Here is an 18,435-nt window from a genome sequence, read left to right as displayed (position 1 = left end):
GAGAGAAATTTATTCTTTATTTCCCATCATTTCTGGGGGGGAGGGGGGGCTTTGTTGTAGGACACCGATCGATCTGTTTTCGCCAGGTTCTTTTATCAGTTTTAGTTCGTGATGGGTTTGTTTATGGATTCGTTGGGGTCTGAGGACTTTCATTGATTCAATTCTTTTATTTTGGTCGAGAGGGAAAATTGATTTTGCGGCTTGAGGAAATACTTGGAAACGTGTTATTTCCTTTTAAAAATATTCGGGGATCGAACGATTTATCCCAAAGTCCTCAATGAAATTCTGTAATATCCATAAATTGTAATTGAGGGAATGAAAATCGCTCGAAAATTTGTTTACGCATGTCTACCTAATTTTGCGGCAAATGATTCCGTAAATAATCTAATCCTCAAGGGTTGTTGATTTTAAAAATTGACTTCTGGTGTGCATAAATACCCTTCTACCCAAATTCTGAGTACGGATGCCGGAAATGTGGGTATGAATGCGTCAAGAGAGGTAAGAAGTCACACCAGGCGTCCGAACCCGTTATTTATGACCCTTGCGCAGATATTAAGCCCCGAGGAACAATGCGGCGACATATTTTGCGGAGTGAAGGGGATTTTGAGGTAAAGAGGAGGACAGAGTGAGGGGTGAATTTTCGCCGGGGGTCTTGAGGTGGCGGGTGAGGTAAAATATAGTGGGGCCCTGCTCCACTTGAATAAATGAATCCTCTTTGAGTGGCCCGGAGTTTTCTGAAGAAGGCCGAGGGAAAAGGGCCTTTTTTGATTCTTCTTCTCATTCTTTCACTTCCGTGAACCCTCGGCGACACTGTCCACCCCTTTTTGCTTTCCTTCTCTCGCTACCGGAACGTCTCGAGAAAAGTTGAATGCAAACACGCGAAAGAGGGGAAAATTGAGTAAAAAATATTCGAATTTTTTGACGATTTTTCGAGAATAAATCTTGTTCGGGGACAATGGGCGAGTTTGAATAGTAGGAAACCCTTTTTGGGCTCACCCGGGGGAAAAAATGAAGAACATCTGCATACGCTTCTGAAGGAATATCCCTTGGATTTTACGGCTTCGAATGTGAAAGAAAAAAATACAAAAACGAAGGAATACATTCCTTTGTGAATGAAGAGAAATTCAATATCGATTGTTTGCAGAAATGACCGGCAGATCCGTTTGCCTCAATTTCTTTCCAGTGGTCGCTCTTCAGCTCCAGAAACACTGGTCACAACTTTTCTCGTCACCTCCCCGATTATTAAAATTGTTGCATTAACGCGGGGCGATTTATGTTTGCAGGAATTGCAAGGAGAGCGTTAAAAAATGCACGGCAGCTGGGAGTCGGGGGAGGCTCCGGTGCCGCCGTCAGATCAGCTACAGCAGCAGCCGATTATAATGGAGGATAATCATCCCCTCCAGTCGCCAACCCCGCCCGCTTGGGGTAGCACGGATAGAAGAGCGGTGAGAAATTTCGCCCCAGATTAATTCCCCCTTTCAGTATGAAAATCCGTCTCCTACGCATTCCATTCTTCTTTTTTGCACTAGATTATTGACAAAATATCAAGATTCGTCTTTACTTTTCTCCCAAAAATTTTCATTTCTACCTAAATTAATTATTAATTAATTTATTAATTATTAATTAATTTTGAAATAGTAAATTCGTAAATATTAACCTACAATTTTCAAGTATTAAATTAATAATCAATTTAGTATTTTACTTGATTGTATTTAGTATTTTATTTTACCAATTATTTCTTCAATTAAAAATCTTTTTTATGAAATTCAGTATTATTTATTCAATAGACAATTGCTAATTATTTAATTCATCTTTAGTTACAAATTAAATGGATTATCGATTATTTTTCTAATTTTAAAATTTCGATGATTATGTTTAAACTTTAATCAAAATAAGGTGCACGTTCTCTTAATTTCGAAGAATGGAATGGCTGAGGCCATCCCTGATAGTCAAGAATGAATGAAATTTTATTATTTCACTAATAATTTATTTTCTCGTAGAAGGAAGAGGCAACCGACGACAAGAACAACGACTCAGGCGTCTCCCCGGGGCACTACACGTCCTCAGCTTCTCCGCGAAGCGAGAGATCCTCCCCCACTGGCACCAGCGGTTTCTCACCAGGAAGCGCGGCATCCAGCGATTTCCAGCCGACGCCCGGCTGTAGCTACGATTACAGTTTGCAGAGTCGCTTCAACAACTGCCCATCGCCCCTGAACTTCTCCAGACTACCAGTAATGACCGATCAGCCAGGGCCGTCCGGGCTGCATCAGCCGATGGACGTTGAGAGCACGAATATTGGAAGTGATTCGTCCGAGGAGGGCCAGGAGCATCTGCAATGCCCTGTCTGTCAGTTCACAGCAGAAAATGGGTAAGAATCACCCCAATTACTCCAATTAGACTGACAACCGATGGTAGTAAATTAATCAGCAACAGAAGAGCTGATACTTCTGTGGATTCTCCTCTGCATCCAGTCACCCCATCCCCGCCAAGTCCATCCACTATAATCACGAAACAATTCGCCACTGCGACTGCCCCAATCTTCTAAAAACTGACATACGTTTCTCCCCCTCCAGATTACAGCTTCGTGACCACCTGACAGGCCACTGCACGAGCACTGACACCCCAGACTTCGCGCACTCGCTCTTCCCCCAGCTCTCCCCCTCGGCGAATCCCCAGCTGAGTCCAATGGACGACATCAATCGGGCATCGACATCATCGGGTTCCGGGCGCTCCGAGCACGACTACGAGGACATCGACGAGCCCGGTATTCGCACACCTCGAGTCAACTCCCAAGGGAAAGTGAAGACCTACAGCTGCAAGCACTGCAGCTTCGTAGCTGTGACGAAGGTCGCCCTCTGGGAGCACGCTCCGCTCCACATCAAGGCCGAGAGGCTCCTGAGCTGCCCCAGGTGTCCCTTCGTCACCGAGTTCAAGCACCACCTCGAGTACCACATTCGCAATCACTTCAAGTCGAAGCCCTTCAAATGCGACAAGTGCTCGTACTCCTGCGTCAACAAGTCCATGCTCGCCAGCCACATGAAGTCCCACTCCAACGTCTACCCGTACAGATGCGCCATGTGCCCGTTCCAGGCAAAGTACCAGCACGCTTTGAAGCAGCACGTGAAGAATCGCAAGCACGAGGTGGGAATTGTGCTGAATCCAGACGGCACACCGAACCCCCACGCGGTGGTGGATGTCTACGGTACGAGGAGGGGGCCCAAGCCGAGGCCAATAGCCCCAAAGCCCCAGGCACGGCCTCCCAGCAATGCCCAGAGCCCCCAGATGATGTCGCAGATGGGGGTGTTGACGCCACTGTCGGTCCCCACTGGGTTCAACCCGTTGATGGCGCTCAACCCCCTGAACTCCATCCTCTCTGGTTTTCCGGTGGTCAACCAATTCGGCAGAGATGGTGTGGATAATATGGAGGGACTCAGGGCGAGTATCTTGGCTCAGTATGCCACGGCCATGGCTGCTGGCAGGCTCAATGCTAATCTGCCTCAGAATGGCGTGAATTACGGACACTCTGGGAGTGGAANGAGAGGACGAAATTCGTCTCTCTTCGGAATTTTTACAGCAGAGGAATCAGGCGTCGGTTTTTTATCTCTTGTATCGAGATTTTTTTTTGAGGCAGCTCGTAATCCCTAGTTTTAGAAATTAATTAGTCTGGTGGAGTCACTCTGAGAAATTCCGAAGAGATTATTTTACTGAATGAGACAAATTCTCTCGATGTTTGTGATAGAAAAAAATATTCACTGCGGTGAAGACTGAAGTTCAAATCCGAGGGAACATTAATCGCTCAAAGTGCATGAGAGCAGAATTCCAATAATATTATAAAGACAATTCTGAAGTTGAATGGATTCAAGAAACAATTGATCACCCAATTCTTCGTGATTCAGAATTCCTTTTATTGTGATGAGATTATCCTCTCAAAAATATGAAACAAGTTGTTCAGTATTTTTTACTCCATTCAATTACAGAATTATGGATGAAGATTATTATTAATTATAAGGTATTTTTCTAAGCTCAAAATTAAAATTAATCAACGAAAAATGATGGATAATTGCCTGGAGGAATTGCCGAGTTGTGCCATAGCAGACGACCCTTGTAAATATTCCTAGACACTGGGAAAAATAGAGTGATTACATATAAATATTTGATATGAATATATTTTTCGAATTCAGAAAATTTATTCCAACGAAATGTTGAAGAAAGTACAGATGACTGTAGCTCCCACTTAATTATTGAAAATTCAAGAAGACGTTTGTGACTCAATATGAAAATTAATTCAGTTGTGAGAATTAAACTTTCTTCGATAATTTTCGATGAGTTTTTCCTTTCTCATTGCATCAGGGATGACTCAAGTACAATTGAATTCCCCATTAATGAGAGAAAATAGCCCAATGAAAACTAGATACGAGAACGTGATGAAAAATGTAAATTAGACGAACGTTTGTATGCGAGAGAGTTTTGTATAAATTACGATGAGTTGAGAAATGAAAACTTCGCTTTTCTGAGCCAAAAATCAAAGAAACGATGAGTGAGATTATTCTAGTATCATTGGGATTAACGGAATGTCATCTAGGTCTAAGAATGCGAAGTCATGTAATTGTAACATTCCTTCTTGTGTACAGAAATTTTGAATATTAATAGTTTATTTACAAAATGGAAAACGTTGGACTTTATTTTCCCTCCTAACGTGCCCGAAAAATCATCTCGTTTGAGTAAATTCAACAGAAAAACCAAAGTCTGTTAATTTTTTTATGTAAAATATTTTCTGTTGGACATTTCCACTCGATAGACATTCGTTTTTTTTCCCCGAGAGAAAAAAAATCGGGACATTTGTCTGTAATCGTTACGTGATTGCTGGGAGACATGTGGAAAGACACGAGGAACGTCCACACGACTTTGAGACTTTCACTCTCAGTTTTACCTCAACTGCGGAGAGAGTGATAGCTCTGGAGGCATTAGTGATACAGAGAGTTGGATTTTTTGTGGCCATCGTTATGGATTTTAAATACTTGCTTGTGGTAATTGATTTGGTTGAAGTTGATGATCGCTCTCGTGATATTATCACTTCTTGGTGATTGATTGGGGGAGTAATTGGGGTTTTTGATGAATATCTTGCACTCGGGGAATGGAAACCGTTTGTTTCTCTCGAAGAATGACTGTTTGACGCTAAATGAGATAATTATTTGTTATTTCAATTATTTAATTCTTGAATAGAAAGAAATTCTGTCAAATTTTAATTTCTATCGAAACTCTCGAAGTCCATTTTATTAAAGACAATTTTATTTACAAAATTTTATTGCTTTTTGGAAATTAAAAAAAAGATATTTTATGGAAAAAAATCTACAGATTTGGAATTTTCTGGGGAAATTCTTGGGCTCAAATTTTCCTCTGTAGGGTTTTTCCTCTGTATTTTTATTTATTTCTCATGATGAAATTTAAAAAATGGAAAAATGGAAAACTCGTGTGAAAGAATTCTTACAGAGAAAATTCTATAGAATAAGTTGTGTTGGAAAATCACGAAGAAATTGACTGTTTGACGCTAAATGAGATAATTGTTTGTTATTTCGATTATTTAATTCTTGAATAGAGAAAAATTCTGTCAAATTTTAATTCCTATCGAAACTCTCGAAGTTAATTTTGTTCAAGATAATTTTATTTAAAAAATTTATTGCTTTTTGCAAATGAAAAAAAAGATTTTTTATTTAAAAAAAATGTATTGAAACGCGCTAAATGAGATAATTGTTTAATTCTTGAACCCAAAAAAATTCTGTCAAATTTTAATTTATATCAGAACTTTCGAAGTCAATTTTATTCAAGATAATTTTATTTAAAAAATTTATTGGTTTTTGCAAATAAAAAAAAGATATTTTATAGAAAAAAATCTACAGATTTGGAATTTTCTGGGGAAATTCTTGGGCTCAAATTTTCCTCTGTAGGGTTTTTCCTCTGTATTTTTATTTATTTCTCGTAATGAAATTAAAAAAATAGAAAAATAGAAAAATCGTGTCAAAGAATTTTTACAGAAGAAATTCTACAGAATAAGTTGTGTTGGAAAATCACGAAGAAGTTGCATAATTTCTTGAAGAATGCGCTGGGATTTTCTGTTGAATTGTTTCACGTGTGTTCACATGAAAATGTAATTCTGGGAAGACCATAAATCATTGAATGATGCAGGTAACAGTCTTCATGATGACTGCCAGAGGCTCGCAGTCGAATCTACTGACGCTGGTTCATGACTTGGTGCAGAATAACGTCGCTGGCATCCCAATTATTCATGAGGTATGTGCAATATTCAGGTATAAGTGGCTTTTATGGGCTGGAAATTGAGTAAGATGGGACTGAAAAAGTAATGGACTCGCCTCGTTTCAGGAGCGAAGTGTTGGAACGATGAGATAAATCAAGTTCGCAATGAATTTTCATAAAGAAAGATAAATTTCTTTGAGATTTCTCAATATCGCTGGCGTTCCGACGTTCTCAGCAATTCATTTCTGACTGGAATTTCCTCATTTTTATAGTAAACCAAAGTGAAGTACACTGAGAGGAGAACAAACACGTCGTCAAACAAGTCTTGTTTGGGCCAACAAAATCGCTAGTTGAAAATTGCCAAAAAAGAATTTATTTGGTTCGAATTGGAAAGTCTCAAACATGAATAATTGTTCTGCCTTCGACAGCCGCGAAATTTTGGCTCAAGAGACGGATAATTCACACCAGACGGTGCCTTTCAGGATGAAAATATCTCTCGTGTGCAGAGAATGCAATTTTTTTTGAACTACTAAATCTATTTTTGCGACAAAAATTTTTCATCCCGGCGCACTCTCTGCGCGTTTGGCACAAAAAATCCTTTTTGATAATTTTCAAAAAACTATTTTCTTGGCACAAGTAAGACTTTGAGAACTTTGTCGTTTTTCTCCCAGTGTAGTTGAGTAAAATATGAAAGACATTTCGTGGAGGATTTTTTTAGAGTAGAATTTAAAAAATTGGAGAATATTTCTAAGTGAATTTCGAGATTTCTGACGAAAAAACAGATCAGACGTAAGGAAAATTATTAAAAAATGTAAGGCTTGACTAATCTGGTCCCTCCAAATTTCACGAGTAATTTTCCAACATTTTGCATTCTACAACAAACTCTGAACTGTTGACGTAATGTTATTTTTTTTTCTTCAGAAAACAGAATGGGACTTTGACCCCAACGACGGAAAAATCCGAAGGGTACAGTACGAAGCGGTGAACGGATGGCGAGGCCAGGACCTGATAAATCGTTTGGGTGGCAGTGCTGGATTCAAAGGTCCATGGGGAACTAAAGTGCAACAGGCTAAGCCAGACCTGCGACATGTCAGATAATCCCTCAGATCAACATCAATTACTCCCTTGTGATACGCATTAAATAAATTATCTTACCATTAAAAATTCCCCGAAAAAAACCTGAAAAAATGCCTCAACATTTTTAACTTATAACAGGACAAGAGGGATAAAATCCATGAAATCTAGTGAAATTAGAAGTTTTATTAAGGGCATACACTTAACACAACGAGTCGCACCTCAACGACAGTAAAATTTCGTTCGGCAACTCCACAAATGCGAACATCGCACTCCCCCCACGAATTACATTACGCTACGCATTAATTTACACGCTAAAGTGTAACTCATCACACTTCAACAGCTCTCAAAATTTCTGCCACGTCTACCAAGTAATTCGCCCAACTGATTTTAAAAAATGTATTGAACACCGAGTACGTAAAGGTGAGTGGATTTTAATGCTTCGAGGTGCAACAGACCGTCGACTAAAAAATTTCCTAAACTCGATCGTTCATTCATGGAGAGAGAACCCCAAAATCCCCTGATTTGTCCTCTCACCCGAGAAAAATATGCCACAGCCATTACCAATTTACCTTATCTACCATCCAATTATCATTTTTCCCCATTTTAGTCCCACCTCCTCCGCTCTATTTCCTATTTTTTAAAAATGTAAAAAAATTCTCCCCTCGCCGATCAATTATTCCTACATTTTCTGTCTACTTTTTACATTTTACTACTCCATAAATGAAAATTAAGTTATTCCTCGTCTCCATTCGCTACTTCTCATCGTATTATGGCATTCACTGCTCCTCATGATTGATTAATTTTCATTTATTCCCCTAATCTCGAAGAAGAAAAATTCTACAAACGCCATGATTCAACGTACTCGGTCTTCAAGAGTGCAATTTATCGATCTTCAATACCATATTCAAACATCAACCCCAGAGTTTTTCCAACGAATGGAACACTCTTGGCAATGGAATTCGTATGAATGCTCTATCAAGTAATTATTATATTGCTGGTGGGTTTCTTCATAATTTTTTTTCTCCAATCAGAGTGTCGTGGCTCCTTCAATTGTCGATGTCGTTGTCGATGCGACTGCTGCGTATGCCTGTTTTTCCTGTCCACGGGTAAATGTCGGGACAGGCCTGGCACGTCTTCATGTACCTCACGCCACTCTTGTGCCAGAGGTTGCAGACCTTCGCGTTGTTGCATTTTTTGGGTCTGTCCTGTAATCAGAGGATTGCTATGTTAACTAATATGGCAATAACTCGAGAACCGCTAAGTGAAATTTTCCAACTTTTCTTTTATTTTCAAGGTACTGTCGGTAGCTTTAAAATGAGCCCTGACCCATCCAAATCGCATCATTTGATCGAGAGAAATGCTAAATTAAAGGCAGTTAATTTCACCCCAGTGCGTTTTTTGGGTCTGTCCTGTAATCAGAGGATTGCTATGTTAACTAATATGGCAATAACTCGAGAACCGCTAAGTGAAATTTTCCAACTTTTCTTTTATTTTCAAGGTACTGTCGATAGCTTTAAAATGAGTCCTGACCCATCCAAATCGCATCATTTGATCGAGAGATATGCTAAATTAAAGGCAGTTAATTTCACCCCAGTGCGTTTTTTGGGTCTGTCCTGTAATCAGAGGATTGCTATGTTAACTAATATGGCAATAACTCGAGAACCGCTAAGTGAAATTTTCCAACTTTTCTTTTATTTTCAAGGTACTGTCGGTAGCTTCAAAATGAGTCCTGACCCATCCAAATCGTATCATTTGATCGAGAGAAATGCTAAATTAAAGGCAGTTAATTTCACCCCAGTGCGTTTTTTGGGTCTGTCCTGTAATCAGAGGATTGCTATGTTAACTAATACGGCAATAACTCGAGAACCGCAGAGTGAAATTTTCCAACTTTTCTTTTATTTTCAAGGTACTCTCGGTAGCTTTAAAATGAGTCCTGACCCATCCAAATCGCATCATTTGATCGAGAGATATGCTAAATTAAAGGCAGTTAATTTCACCCCAGTGCGTTTTTTGGGTCTGTCCTGTAATCAGAGGATTGCTATGTTAACTAATATGGCAATAACTCGAGAACCGCTGAGTGAAATTTTCCAACTTTTTTCTCATTTTCAAGGTACTGTCGGTAGCTTTAAAATGAGCCCTGACCCATCCAAATCGCATCATTTGATGGAGAGATATGCTAAATTAAAGACAGCTCACTTCACCCCATTATCGAGTTGCAAATGAACTCGTGAATTATAACTCAGAAATTGCAGTTGAGAAAGGGTGAGCGACACTTACAGGATAATTACAGCCAAATGGCTCGAAGTTGTCCAGTAATGCTAGAGGGGTTGGATTCCTGACCCACTGGAGTGCCTGCCAGTTCGTCACGATCCAGACGTCGTCCATGGCAGCAATAGTATCGAGGAAGGAGATGAATCCTTCCTTGTGGTGGGGCTGTGTGAACCACGCTGCGTGGTAGAACAATCCAAAAGGCGCCCTGATCGTAGATTAAAATAAATCAGTCAGCGTAAAAAATAATATTTGCAAAACAATTGATTTATTTTATTACATTAATCTATTTTTCAAATCGTCTCGTGAAATTTCAGGCATTTTTTCACAGCTTCAGGCACTTTTCAGTGATAAAAATGTGTTTTATATTTTTTATTATTTTTTCATATTGTTTATTTTAGGGAAAAAATGGCTTCGAAAAGTTTCTGCGATGCAGATAGTCATTTGGGGTTTATCTGGGCTGAGATTGCCTCACATTGGGCAACTCCAGCAGATATTTAACGATAAATTACCTGTTGGTAGTGTAATGTCTCTCGAAATTCTTAATGAGCATTTTGTAAACACCATCGGGTGTCGGTGGATTGCTGCAGGCGTCTCCCATGGAGCATCTGCCGCCGTTGAGGTCCTGCCACATCACCATGGGCACCTCCCACAGGCCTGGGTAGGAGCGCGTTGGACAGGGGGGTATCATGCAGTCGTGGAAGAGTTTGTAGTCGAGGGTATATGGCCACGATGGTGGACGATTCTCGTAAATCGGCATCGATGAGTCGTACGTGAAATTCGTCTCCCAAAGCATCTTGAACATGTTGTTTCCACCGACCTGACGGCAATTCATTCGAATCAGTTCGGCTTGGCAATGATGAATTAGTGATTTTTCATGAAAACGATTCAACTTTCAGCTATTATTTTGGTAATTTCATTGAATTTCTGTGGGAATTTCACTGGAATTATGGGAATTGGTGGAGATTTTACAAAATGCAAAAAACAAGAATTTATTTAGAATGTATTTGTGAGAGGAATTGAATAATTTACAGTTTTCGGCGATTTTTTCATCAAATTATTAATTTTTAGAGACGGAAAGTTGTCAAGTTTAGGTCAATTATTCAATGAAAATGGACAGAAGTCAGGAAAATTCAGGGGAATATATTTTTGCATGTTAATTACATTTCAATTAATTGAAAATTCAGCGTAATTTGGTACAGAATGTTGAAATTTACATTGAGAATTCATTGGATTTCCAGTGAAATCTGAAATTTTATGATTTCAAATTTTGTTTAAATGATTACCTATAAATCTAATTTAATGACACTTTCTTGAAAATTACTAGACAACTTGGGAATTTCCATCACATTATATTGAAATTAAAGTGAAATTTCAAAGAATTTCGTTATTGTAAATTCAAATATTCATTGAAAAATGAACGGAAGCTACGAATTTCAGTTCAATTGGTCAATGAAAATTAATAGAAATTAGGAAAATTCGGGCGAATATATTCTTGAATTTTTAATCAATTAAAAATTGAACCTAATTTGCAACTGTTTATTAAGATTCACAAAAATTTGGATTTTCTCGAAATTGCATTTACATTATAGTTTCACTGAAATTTCAAGGAATTTCGTTGTAAATACAATATTTCATGGAAAAATCAGCCGAAGTTGTAAATTTCAGTTCAATTATTCAATGAAAATTAATAGATATCCGGAAAATTCAGGTAAATATATTCTTCAATTTTCAATGAATCAAAAATTCAGTCTAATTTGCGGCTGATTATTGCGATTTACAAAAATGTTGAATTAATGAGTCTGAAATTTCCTAATTTGTTCCCTCAAATAAAATTCAATGTCACTCTCCTGAGAATTCCTAGTCAACTGTCCCTGGATTTCAATATTATTTTCAACAGCCTGACTAAAAAAACAGTATGCAAACACGAATAAGTGTTCAGTCAACGCACAACAGCGATGTTCGGCTCAGTTCTCCCTCCCACTTTATGTAATTCAATGTTAAGCAATGATTAGAAAATGAGGTGGGACTTACGGAGAGGAATGGAGCTCTCATTCCCCTGACGTCCTCCAACTTGACTCCTCCATAAGCGGCGAGAATTTCTCGCTGTCCAGCCACTTCTCTGGCCCACTTCCTGGCCGAGAACTGCTCACCGAAACTGTGCCTACGTATTCACATAGATTACAGTATATTCCAGGATCTAGTACTGGCGGAATGAAGGTAAAGTCGAGTACGAGGGTTCAGTCAACTCAAATAGTGGGGAAAAACTATTTTTCTTCATCAAGTGACGAAATTACGTAGAAAAAAAAACGGATTCACTCTCTGGGTTAAAATAGAAATGAAAATTGTATTAGTTTGAAAGATTTTTTTGGCTTTTATTATTAAGCTGGTGATTTAAATAGTGAAGTGGTAAAACATGACATAAAAATTTCATTTTTCAGGTCTCGAAATCCAATTTTCATTGTCAGAAGACATTTTAAAAATCTATCATGACCAAAATTATGAATATGACTTAATGGTTTCATCTTTAGATTAATTTTTGATATTCAATTAATTTTGCTTCATCACTTCACTCTCGGAATGAAGGAGAAAACAATTATTTTCTATGAAATGACAAAATTAGCTAGAAATAATCGCAATAGAACTCTTCATTTTATTCTCTTCATTGAGAAAAGAAGAATATGTTAGTTGGAAATTTTTTTGGCTTTGATTCCTAAGCTGATGATTTAAATAGTGAAGTGGTAAAACATGACATAAAAATTTCATTTTTCAGATCTCAAAATCCAATTTTCATTGTCAGAAGACATTTTAAAAATCTATCATGACCAAAATTATGAATATGACTTAATGATTTCATCTTTAGATTAATTTTTGATATTCAATTAATTTTCCTTCATCACTTCACTCTCGGAATGAAGGAAAAAACAATTATTTCCTGAATTTTTTTTTTCTGAAACAATTATTTATGAAATGTCAAAATTAGGCAGAAATAATAGCAATAGAAAACTCTTCATTGTATTCTCTTCGTTGAGAGAAAAAAAGAATATGTTAGTTGAAATTTGTTGGCTTTTATTCATTAAGCTGATGATTTAAATAGTGAAGAGACAGCGTCAAAAGGCATTTTAAAAAATCTACTACCCCTAAAACTGTAAATACGCCTAATGACTTCATCTCTAGATCATTTTTTGTGCCATTAAATTCATCACGTTTTATCACTTCACCATCAATTCTGCCGAACGAGACGTTCCAAGCTCGTTTGATGCAGCGATGATACTTACGAAACAGTGTGAGAAGCGATTTCATGACCATTTGCATAGAGATTCTGCACTTGGCTGTAGTCAGTCCACTCGTGTGACACGTAGAACGTAGCCGAGATGGGACAGCCGTTCGGGTTTTTACGTCCCTTCTCAAACAGATCTGAGTAGAGGCCCTTGTTGAGATCATTGACTGAATCGTCGAATGTCAAGAGCACAATCTGGGGTATCTCCTCAGGCAAATAATCACCTGTTTGCCATTAGTTCGACATTTTTTTTTTCGCAAGCGAGTGATGGGAAAGTGTGCCATTGATGAGGTGTGAAAAACCGTTTGGTCATTGTCCGGTGTTTTCAAGGCAGATAGATGAAAGGAAAAAAGAGAAAAGAAAAAGTTTCAGTTAGTAATCAGCATTAGTTGCCTGTTCTATTAAAAACTTGAGTTTTTAATTTTTCGGCAGAAGTTTGCAGTTGCAGTTGCATTGGAAGTTCAGAGAATTTTTGTGATTTTTTTTTTGCAAATTTCATCAAAATTCCACTCATTATTTGACAAATATCTTCCAAAATTTTCTCTCAACCTCATCCATTTACGGATATCTGCAAAAATATCAAAAATTTTATTTTCGTCAAATCAATAATTTTTCGAGCGCAAAACACTTCGACTGAAATAAATTTCAGTTTGTGAATTGATTTCAATTAATTTCCCTCGGTTAATTGTCGGATAAAGCCTCGTACTCGCGCCTTTTTTCCACTGAAAAAACCGCACGACTTACGAGACAGTGTGACTGGCCATTTCATGCCCATCGGCGTAAAGATTCTGCACTTGACTGTAATCTGTCCACTCATGAGACACGTAAAAAGTGGCTGATACTGGACAGCCGTTGGGATTTTTGCGTCCGCGCTCGAACAAATCCTCGTAAAGTTGCTTATTGAGATCATTAACAGCATCATCGAACGTCAGAAGGACAATCTGTGGTGTCTGTTCACTGGGAATGCCACCTATTCGTCGATTAAAAAATCATTTCCTCATTACTCCTCTCAGTTTTGAAAGAAAAATTCACTTCAATCGAGGAAGTTCACTCGACTCCATTCCCGGGAGCTTAATCAACATCGTAATCCCGAGAAAAATAAATGAAAACCTAAAAAATAACCTGATTTCCTGGTGAAAATGCCGACGACCGCGAGTGACTTTGAGCAACTCTCCCTCTTGTTACAACGACACTTGAGATTATATTTTTCACGGTCGTAAAATACTCGATCGATTTCTCGTTATTCTCTTGCATAACTCCTTCGGAAATTATGGTAAATCATTTGCTGATGAATGAACCATTTGGTTGGGAATAAATTTCATGCTTTTTTATAATTCTCGCTCCAATAAACGAAGGGAAAAGATTCAAATTAGGAAATATCACGGGGAGACCTGTTTTCAATTTTTTATGACGAAGCAAATGTATTCAAATGACACGACACATTTTGGAATTAAGGCCCGGGCGTACTATCTTTCCAATGTTATCTGGATTTTTTTTATCCTTCGTAATCCAAAATTGTCAATTGAGTGGTAGAAATCGTGTAGAAATTCCTGTAGAAATTCCCAAAAATTATGATAGAATGATGAAAAAAATTGAAAAATTCTGAACTCTTGCAAAGAGCGTTTTTAATTGAGATTCAGAATGAGTTGGAAAAAGTGGAAATTACTCATATCTGATTCGCTGTGGCTAATTATCTATTAGCTGTCATTTTCCATGGTGGATAACAAAACACTAACTCCTCATGGGAAGTGACAGCTAGGTATCTCAATTTTCAAACCAGTGGTATGTAGTCATCTGCCATTTTTATGTGATAAAAGTGTGATTGAAAAATTCTCCAAAATATTACAACTTTTTTCAAAGAGCCTTTTCCGTAATAAATGTCTGCGCAGTGTGGGAAAAGATTTACGAAATCAGTCTTCCCCCTGCATGACATTGGGTGACAGGCCGCCATTTGTCACCGTAAATCAGATACATTTTTCAATTTCTTGTTACTCAACTTATTCTGAATACAAATGAAAAATGCTCTTTGAAAAAATTAAGAATTTTTTCTGCTTTTTTTATTTTTCATTCATAATTTTTCAAAACTTCTCCATGACGCAGGACCTAATTGACAGTTTCAGATGACGAAAGATGAAAAAAACCGCATAAATTCGATAATTCTCCGATAAATTTGGGTTTGAGAATAAAAAAAGGCATTCAAAACACTTTCAAAAATACATTTCACTCGATCGAATAATCACGAGGCAATACTCCACCTAATAACGGAATATTCAGTTCGACAATCGCGAACGGATGGGAATATTCACAATCGCGAATTTTCGGCGCAATGGGGGAGGTGCGTACGCGGATCTGTTTCACTTTCAGCCGTCCCATGCGTAATATGCGTGCACTAACGTTGGCAATCGGTGAAAGTATAACGGCCATTACAAGGCGTTATTCTCATTTCACTCTAATTCATTCCCCAGCTCTTCTCACTGGTCTGTTTCCTCGATAACACAATCGACATGTGCAGTAGTTGTTTTTCTTTTTCTCTTTCATTTTTCAGTTCCTTCTTTGGTCGGCTCATTGTTGTTGTGGCAAGTCAGTGGGAATTTTCGGTTATAAAAGGCCTGATGAGGCGAATTAACCGGTGAATTGTGAGCAGTTTGGTCTGTTCATTTTGCGAATTGAAATTGGGGCATTCTTTTTTGGTAGTACTCAGAAGTTTCGGGAGGGTTAATTAATTTTTATTTAAATTAATGAATATTTCATTAAGAGTGAAATGATCATTAATTTCAATTGAAAATATTTGGAATGAAACAATTATTATTGATTATTAATTGTTTATGTAACAATCAATAATAATAATAATAATAATAATAATAATAATAATTGAAATAGGACAATTTTTTTATGATAACACTCAGGTTTTTTGAAGAGATTAATTAGTTTTTAATTAAACTAATGATTTTTTTTAAACGAAATAATTATTATCGATTATTAATTGTTTATGTAATAAAGGGGCAGAACAGGAGATGAGTCCAGGGATTTTGTAACGATAATTAACGAAAAGTCATTAAAAAAGTGGGGAATGGAATGAAAATTGATTATTAGTTTTTTTTAATAAAAAAAAAACTGCCTCAAGAGTTGATTTTGCGTTTGAATAAATAAATTATTCATTTCATATAATCCAGATATTTTCATTTAAATAAAGACATAAATAAAGAAAAGAATTGTTGAAATTAATGAAAAAGCTTCGATCAAAGAGTTTCATTTGATTTGAATGCATCATTTACCTCGATGTATTTTCCAAATAACCAGTGAATTAATTTCCGGCTCATCACCCCTCCCACATTTAGTAAAAATAATTTAGTAGAAAAGAAGAATGAAATGAATTACCGGGAATGTCAGAGCCACCGCAGTTGCAATCCGGAAGTAGACAGACGTCCTTGCGGCACTTGGCAGCGGGTTTGTCGACCTGTGGAGTTGGATACAGGGTAGGTGGTCTCGTTGGTGGATGCCTGTAGATATCAACGAACTCCTGGGCCTTGGAAACAATCTCAGTGGAGGGTTTCAGCGTTGGCCTCACCCGTCTGGGATTTAAAGTAGTGTAAATAAGCGAGGAAGTGAAATCAGGAGCGAACTGATCAACTGGTTCAAATCGACTTCGGCTATTGGCCAGTTTTCAATGAATATCTCGAAATCTAAGGGAGATAGCAAAATTCTTCTCATGACCTTTTTAGTAGCACTCAATTCGCTCTACAAAAAAGGTTATTATGAAAATTTCGCTATCTCCCTTGAATTCGGAAATATTTCCGGAAAACTCAACTGAAGACTAAATTGACTTCAACCCTTTGACAATTTCGCTATCTCCCGTGAATTCGGAAATATTTCCGGAAAACTCAACTGAAGACTAAACTGACTTCAACCCTTTGACAATTCTGCTACTGAAGTTGAAAAAGTAAAGAGAATTTTTGAGTTACGAAATTCTTTGAAATTTCAGTGCGATTTAAGTGAAATTTCGGCTATTAGTCAGTTTTCAATGAATATCTCGAAATCTAAGGGAGATAGCAAAATTCTTCTCATGACCTTTTTAGTAGCACTCAATTCGCTCTACAAAAAAGGTTATTATGAAAATTTCGCTATCTCCCTTGCATTCGGAAATATTTCCGGAAAACTCAACTGAAGACTAAATCGACTTCAACCCTTTGACAATTTCGCTACTGAAGTTAAAAAAATAAAGAGAATTTTTGAATTACGAAATTCGCTGAAATTTCAGTGCAACTGAACTGCGATAATAGTTTACAATAAGTTAACCGATAATTTGAACCAAAAATTTCGAACAATGCATCGTGGGGTATCCCAGGACAGCCCGATGCAATTAACCACACACGTGCCCCCATTAATTAGCCTGACGAGGGTGTGTTAATGTATCCGAGTGGACATTTCGATCCCCGGTATTCAGGGTAATGTATCATTGCACAATCGAAGCGGTGGGAATGATCAGCCGATGAACCGTGAAGATCAGAGAGGGATAGTGCATTTTTCAGTTTGTTTAATTGACAGGCAAATCTGTCTGGCTGATTAATCAATGAATAGTCTCACAATCAATAATGAGTGATAGGTTGCGTAAACGAAGGAGGAGAAATGCTTCAACTGAATTGAACATGTGAATAAGTAGTGGATTTTTTTCGCGCAGAATTTTTCATTGAATATTTACTGTATTATTTCAGTCCCCAGTCAAATGAGAGAAAATAGAAATTTCATTCCAATGAGTATGAAAAAATAATGAAATAGTTTTTTATTTTATTTGTACTTACGGTGGCGCTGTACCTCGATTAACTTGTGGTCGTCCCCGACTGGAAAAGAAATGACCGAGATATTTACATAAAGACAATTAAACACTCGATTCAATTCAGCTTCCGGTATTGTGAACGAAAGTGAACGAAAATCGTATTTGTAGTTTATCGTTTTGTACTGAGTGAAAGTGTGAACAAAAGGAGAGCGTGTCGAGGGATTGATTTCGTGCTCATCCATTGTCGACGCAGTACGATTGATGATTCTTTGGGTGGATCAATGGTACTCATGAAATTGGGTCTCGGTCGGGGCCGAAAAGGAGAGTGCGGAGACTCACCAATGAATTGTGATCGGAATACAAAATCTTGAATGAGCGTTATTTTTTTTTTTCAACTCAAATGTTTTTTCTGAATTCGAAATTCACATTTTTTTATCTGTAATGATGGCACATTTAACGAGACACGAAGGACTCATTCGTTACGTTTCGTCTTTGATTCTCTAATCAACATGAAACCATGGGGAAGATAATTTTGTTATAAATTTAGCTCACCTCTGTACAGTGACAGTAAAGGGGCGTGCTGTTGTGGTGGGTGGTGGTTGGGTGGTAGTCGTCAGGGGCACATAACTATCGACAATGGCATTTGGTGTTGTCACGTGGACCGCTGGATGGCTGAGACCATTGGTTCTGTGCATAACAAGGACAAGATAGTGTTTCTCCCCAATTTGGTATCACTGTCGTGTTGAATTTTGTCAGTGACATTAAAACAAAATAACAGTCCCTG

At 37.7% G+C, this 18,435-nt stretch overlaps 3 protein-coding genes across 3 annotated transcripts in view; 2 read left to right on the top strand and 1 right to left on the bottom strand.

The window, feature by feature from the left end:
* Positions 1-1,291: 1,291 nt before the first annotated feature.
* Positions 1,292-3,645, top strand: LOC107041894 (protein hunchback-like). The gene is made up of 3 exons (XM_015262703.1): positions 1,292-1,445; positions 2,001-2,368; positions 2,574-3,645. The coding sequence occupies exons 1-3, from the start codon at positions 1,308-1,310 to the stop codon at positions 3,643-3,645; spliced, it is 1,578 nt and encodes a 525-aa protein (XP_015118189.1). The 5' UTR covers positions 1,292-1,307.
* Positions 3,646-4,942: 1,297 nt separating this feature from the next.
* LOC107041895 lies at positions 4,943-7,370 on the top strand. Its single transcript, XM_015262704.1, has 3 exons — positions 4,943-5,027; positions 6,184-6,288; positions 7,174-7,370. Exons 1-3 carry the CDS (start codon positions 5,004-5,006, stop codon positions 7,348-7,350), a joined length of 306 nt encoding a protein of 101 aa, XP_015118190.1. The 5' UTR covers positions 4,943-5,003; the 3' UTR covers positions 7,351-7,370.
* Positions 7,371-7,492: 122 nt separating this feature from the next.
* The window catches only part of LOC107041902, a 67,293-nt gene continuing 56,350 nt past the window's right edge, over positions 7,493-18,435 (bottom strand). The window contains exons 9-16 of the mRNA XM_015262713.1: positions 18,204-18,338; positions 17,677-17,715; positions 16,256-16,449; positions 12,876-13,101; positions 11,632-11,761; positions 10,110-10,417; positions 9,607-9,805; positions 7,493-8,534 (exon numbers count right to left, since the gene is read on the bottom strand). Of these exons, the coding sequence (XP_015118199.1) occupies positions 8,376-8,534; positions 9,607-9,805; positions 10,110-10,417; positions 11,632-11,761; positions 12,876-13,101; positions 16,256-16,449; positions 17,677-17,715; positions 18,204-18,338 (1,390 nt within the window). The 3' untranslated portion in view covers positions 7,493-8,375. The remainder of the gene's footprint in view (positions 8,535-9,606; positions 9,806-10,109; positions 10,418-11,631; positions 11,762-12,875; positions 13,102-16,255; positions 16,450-17,676; positions 17,716-18,203; positions 18,339-18,435) is intronic.

Source organism: Diachasma alloeum, unplaced genomic scaffold (genome assembly GCF_001412515.2).
Source record: "Diachasma alloeum isolate Michigan unplaced genomic scaffold, Dall2.0 Dall_scaffold_00391, whole genome shotgun sequence".
NCBI classification, from domain to species: Eukaryota; Metazoa; Arthropoda; class Insecta; order Hymenoptera; family Braconidae; genus Diachasma; species Diachasma alloeum.
The sequence above is the reverse complement of the archived record's forward strand: the minus strand, read 5'-3'. Positions and strand labels throughout refer to the sequence as shown.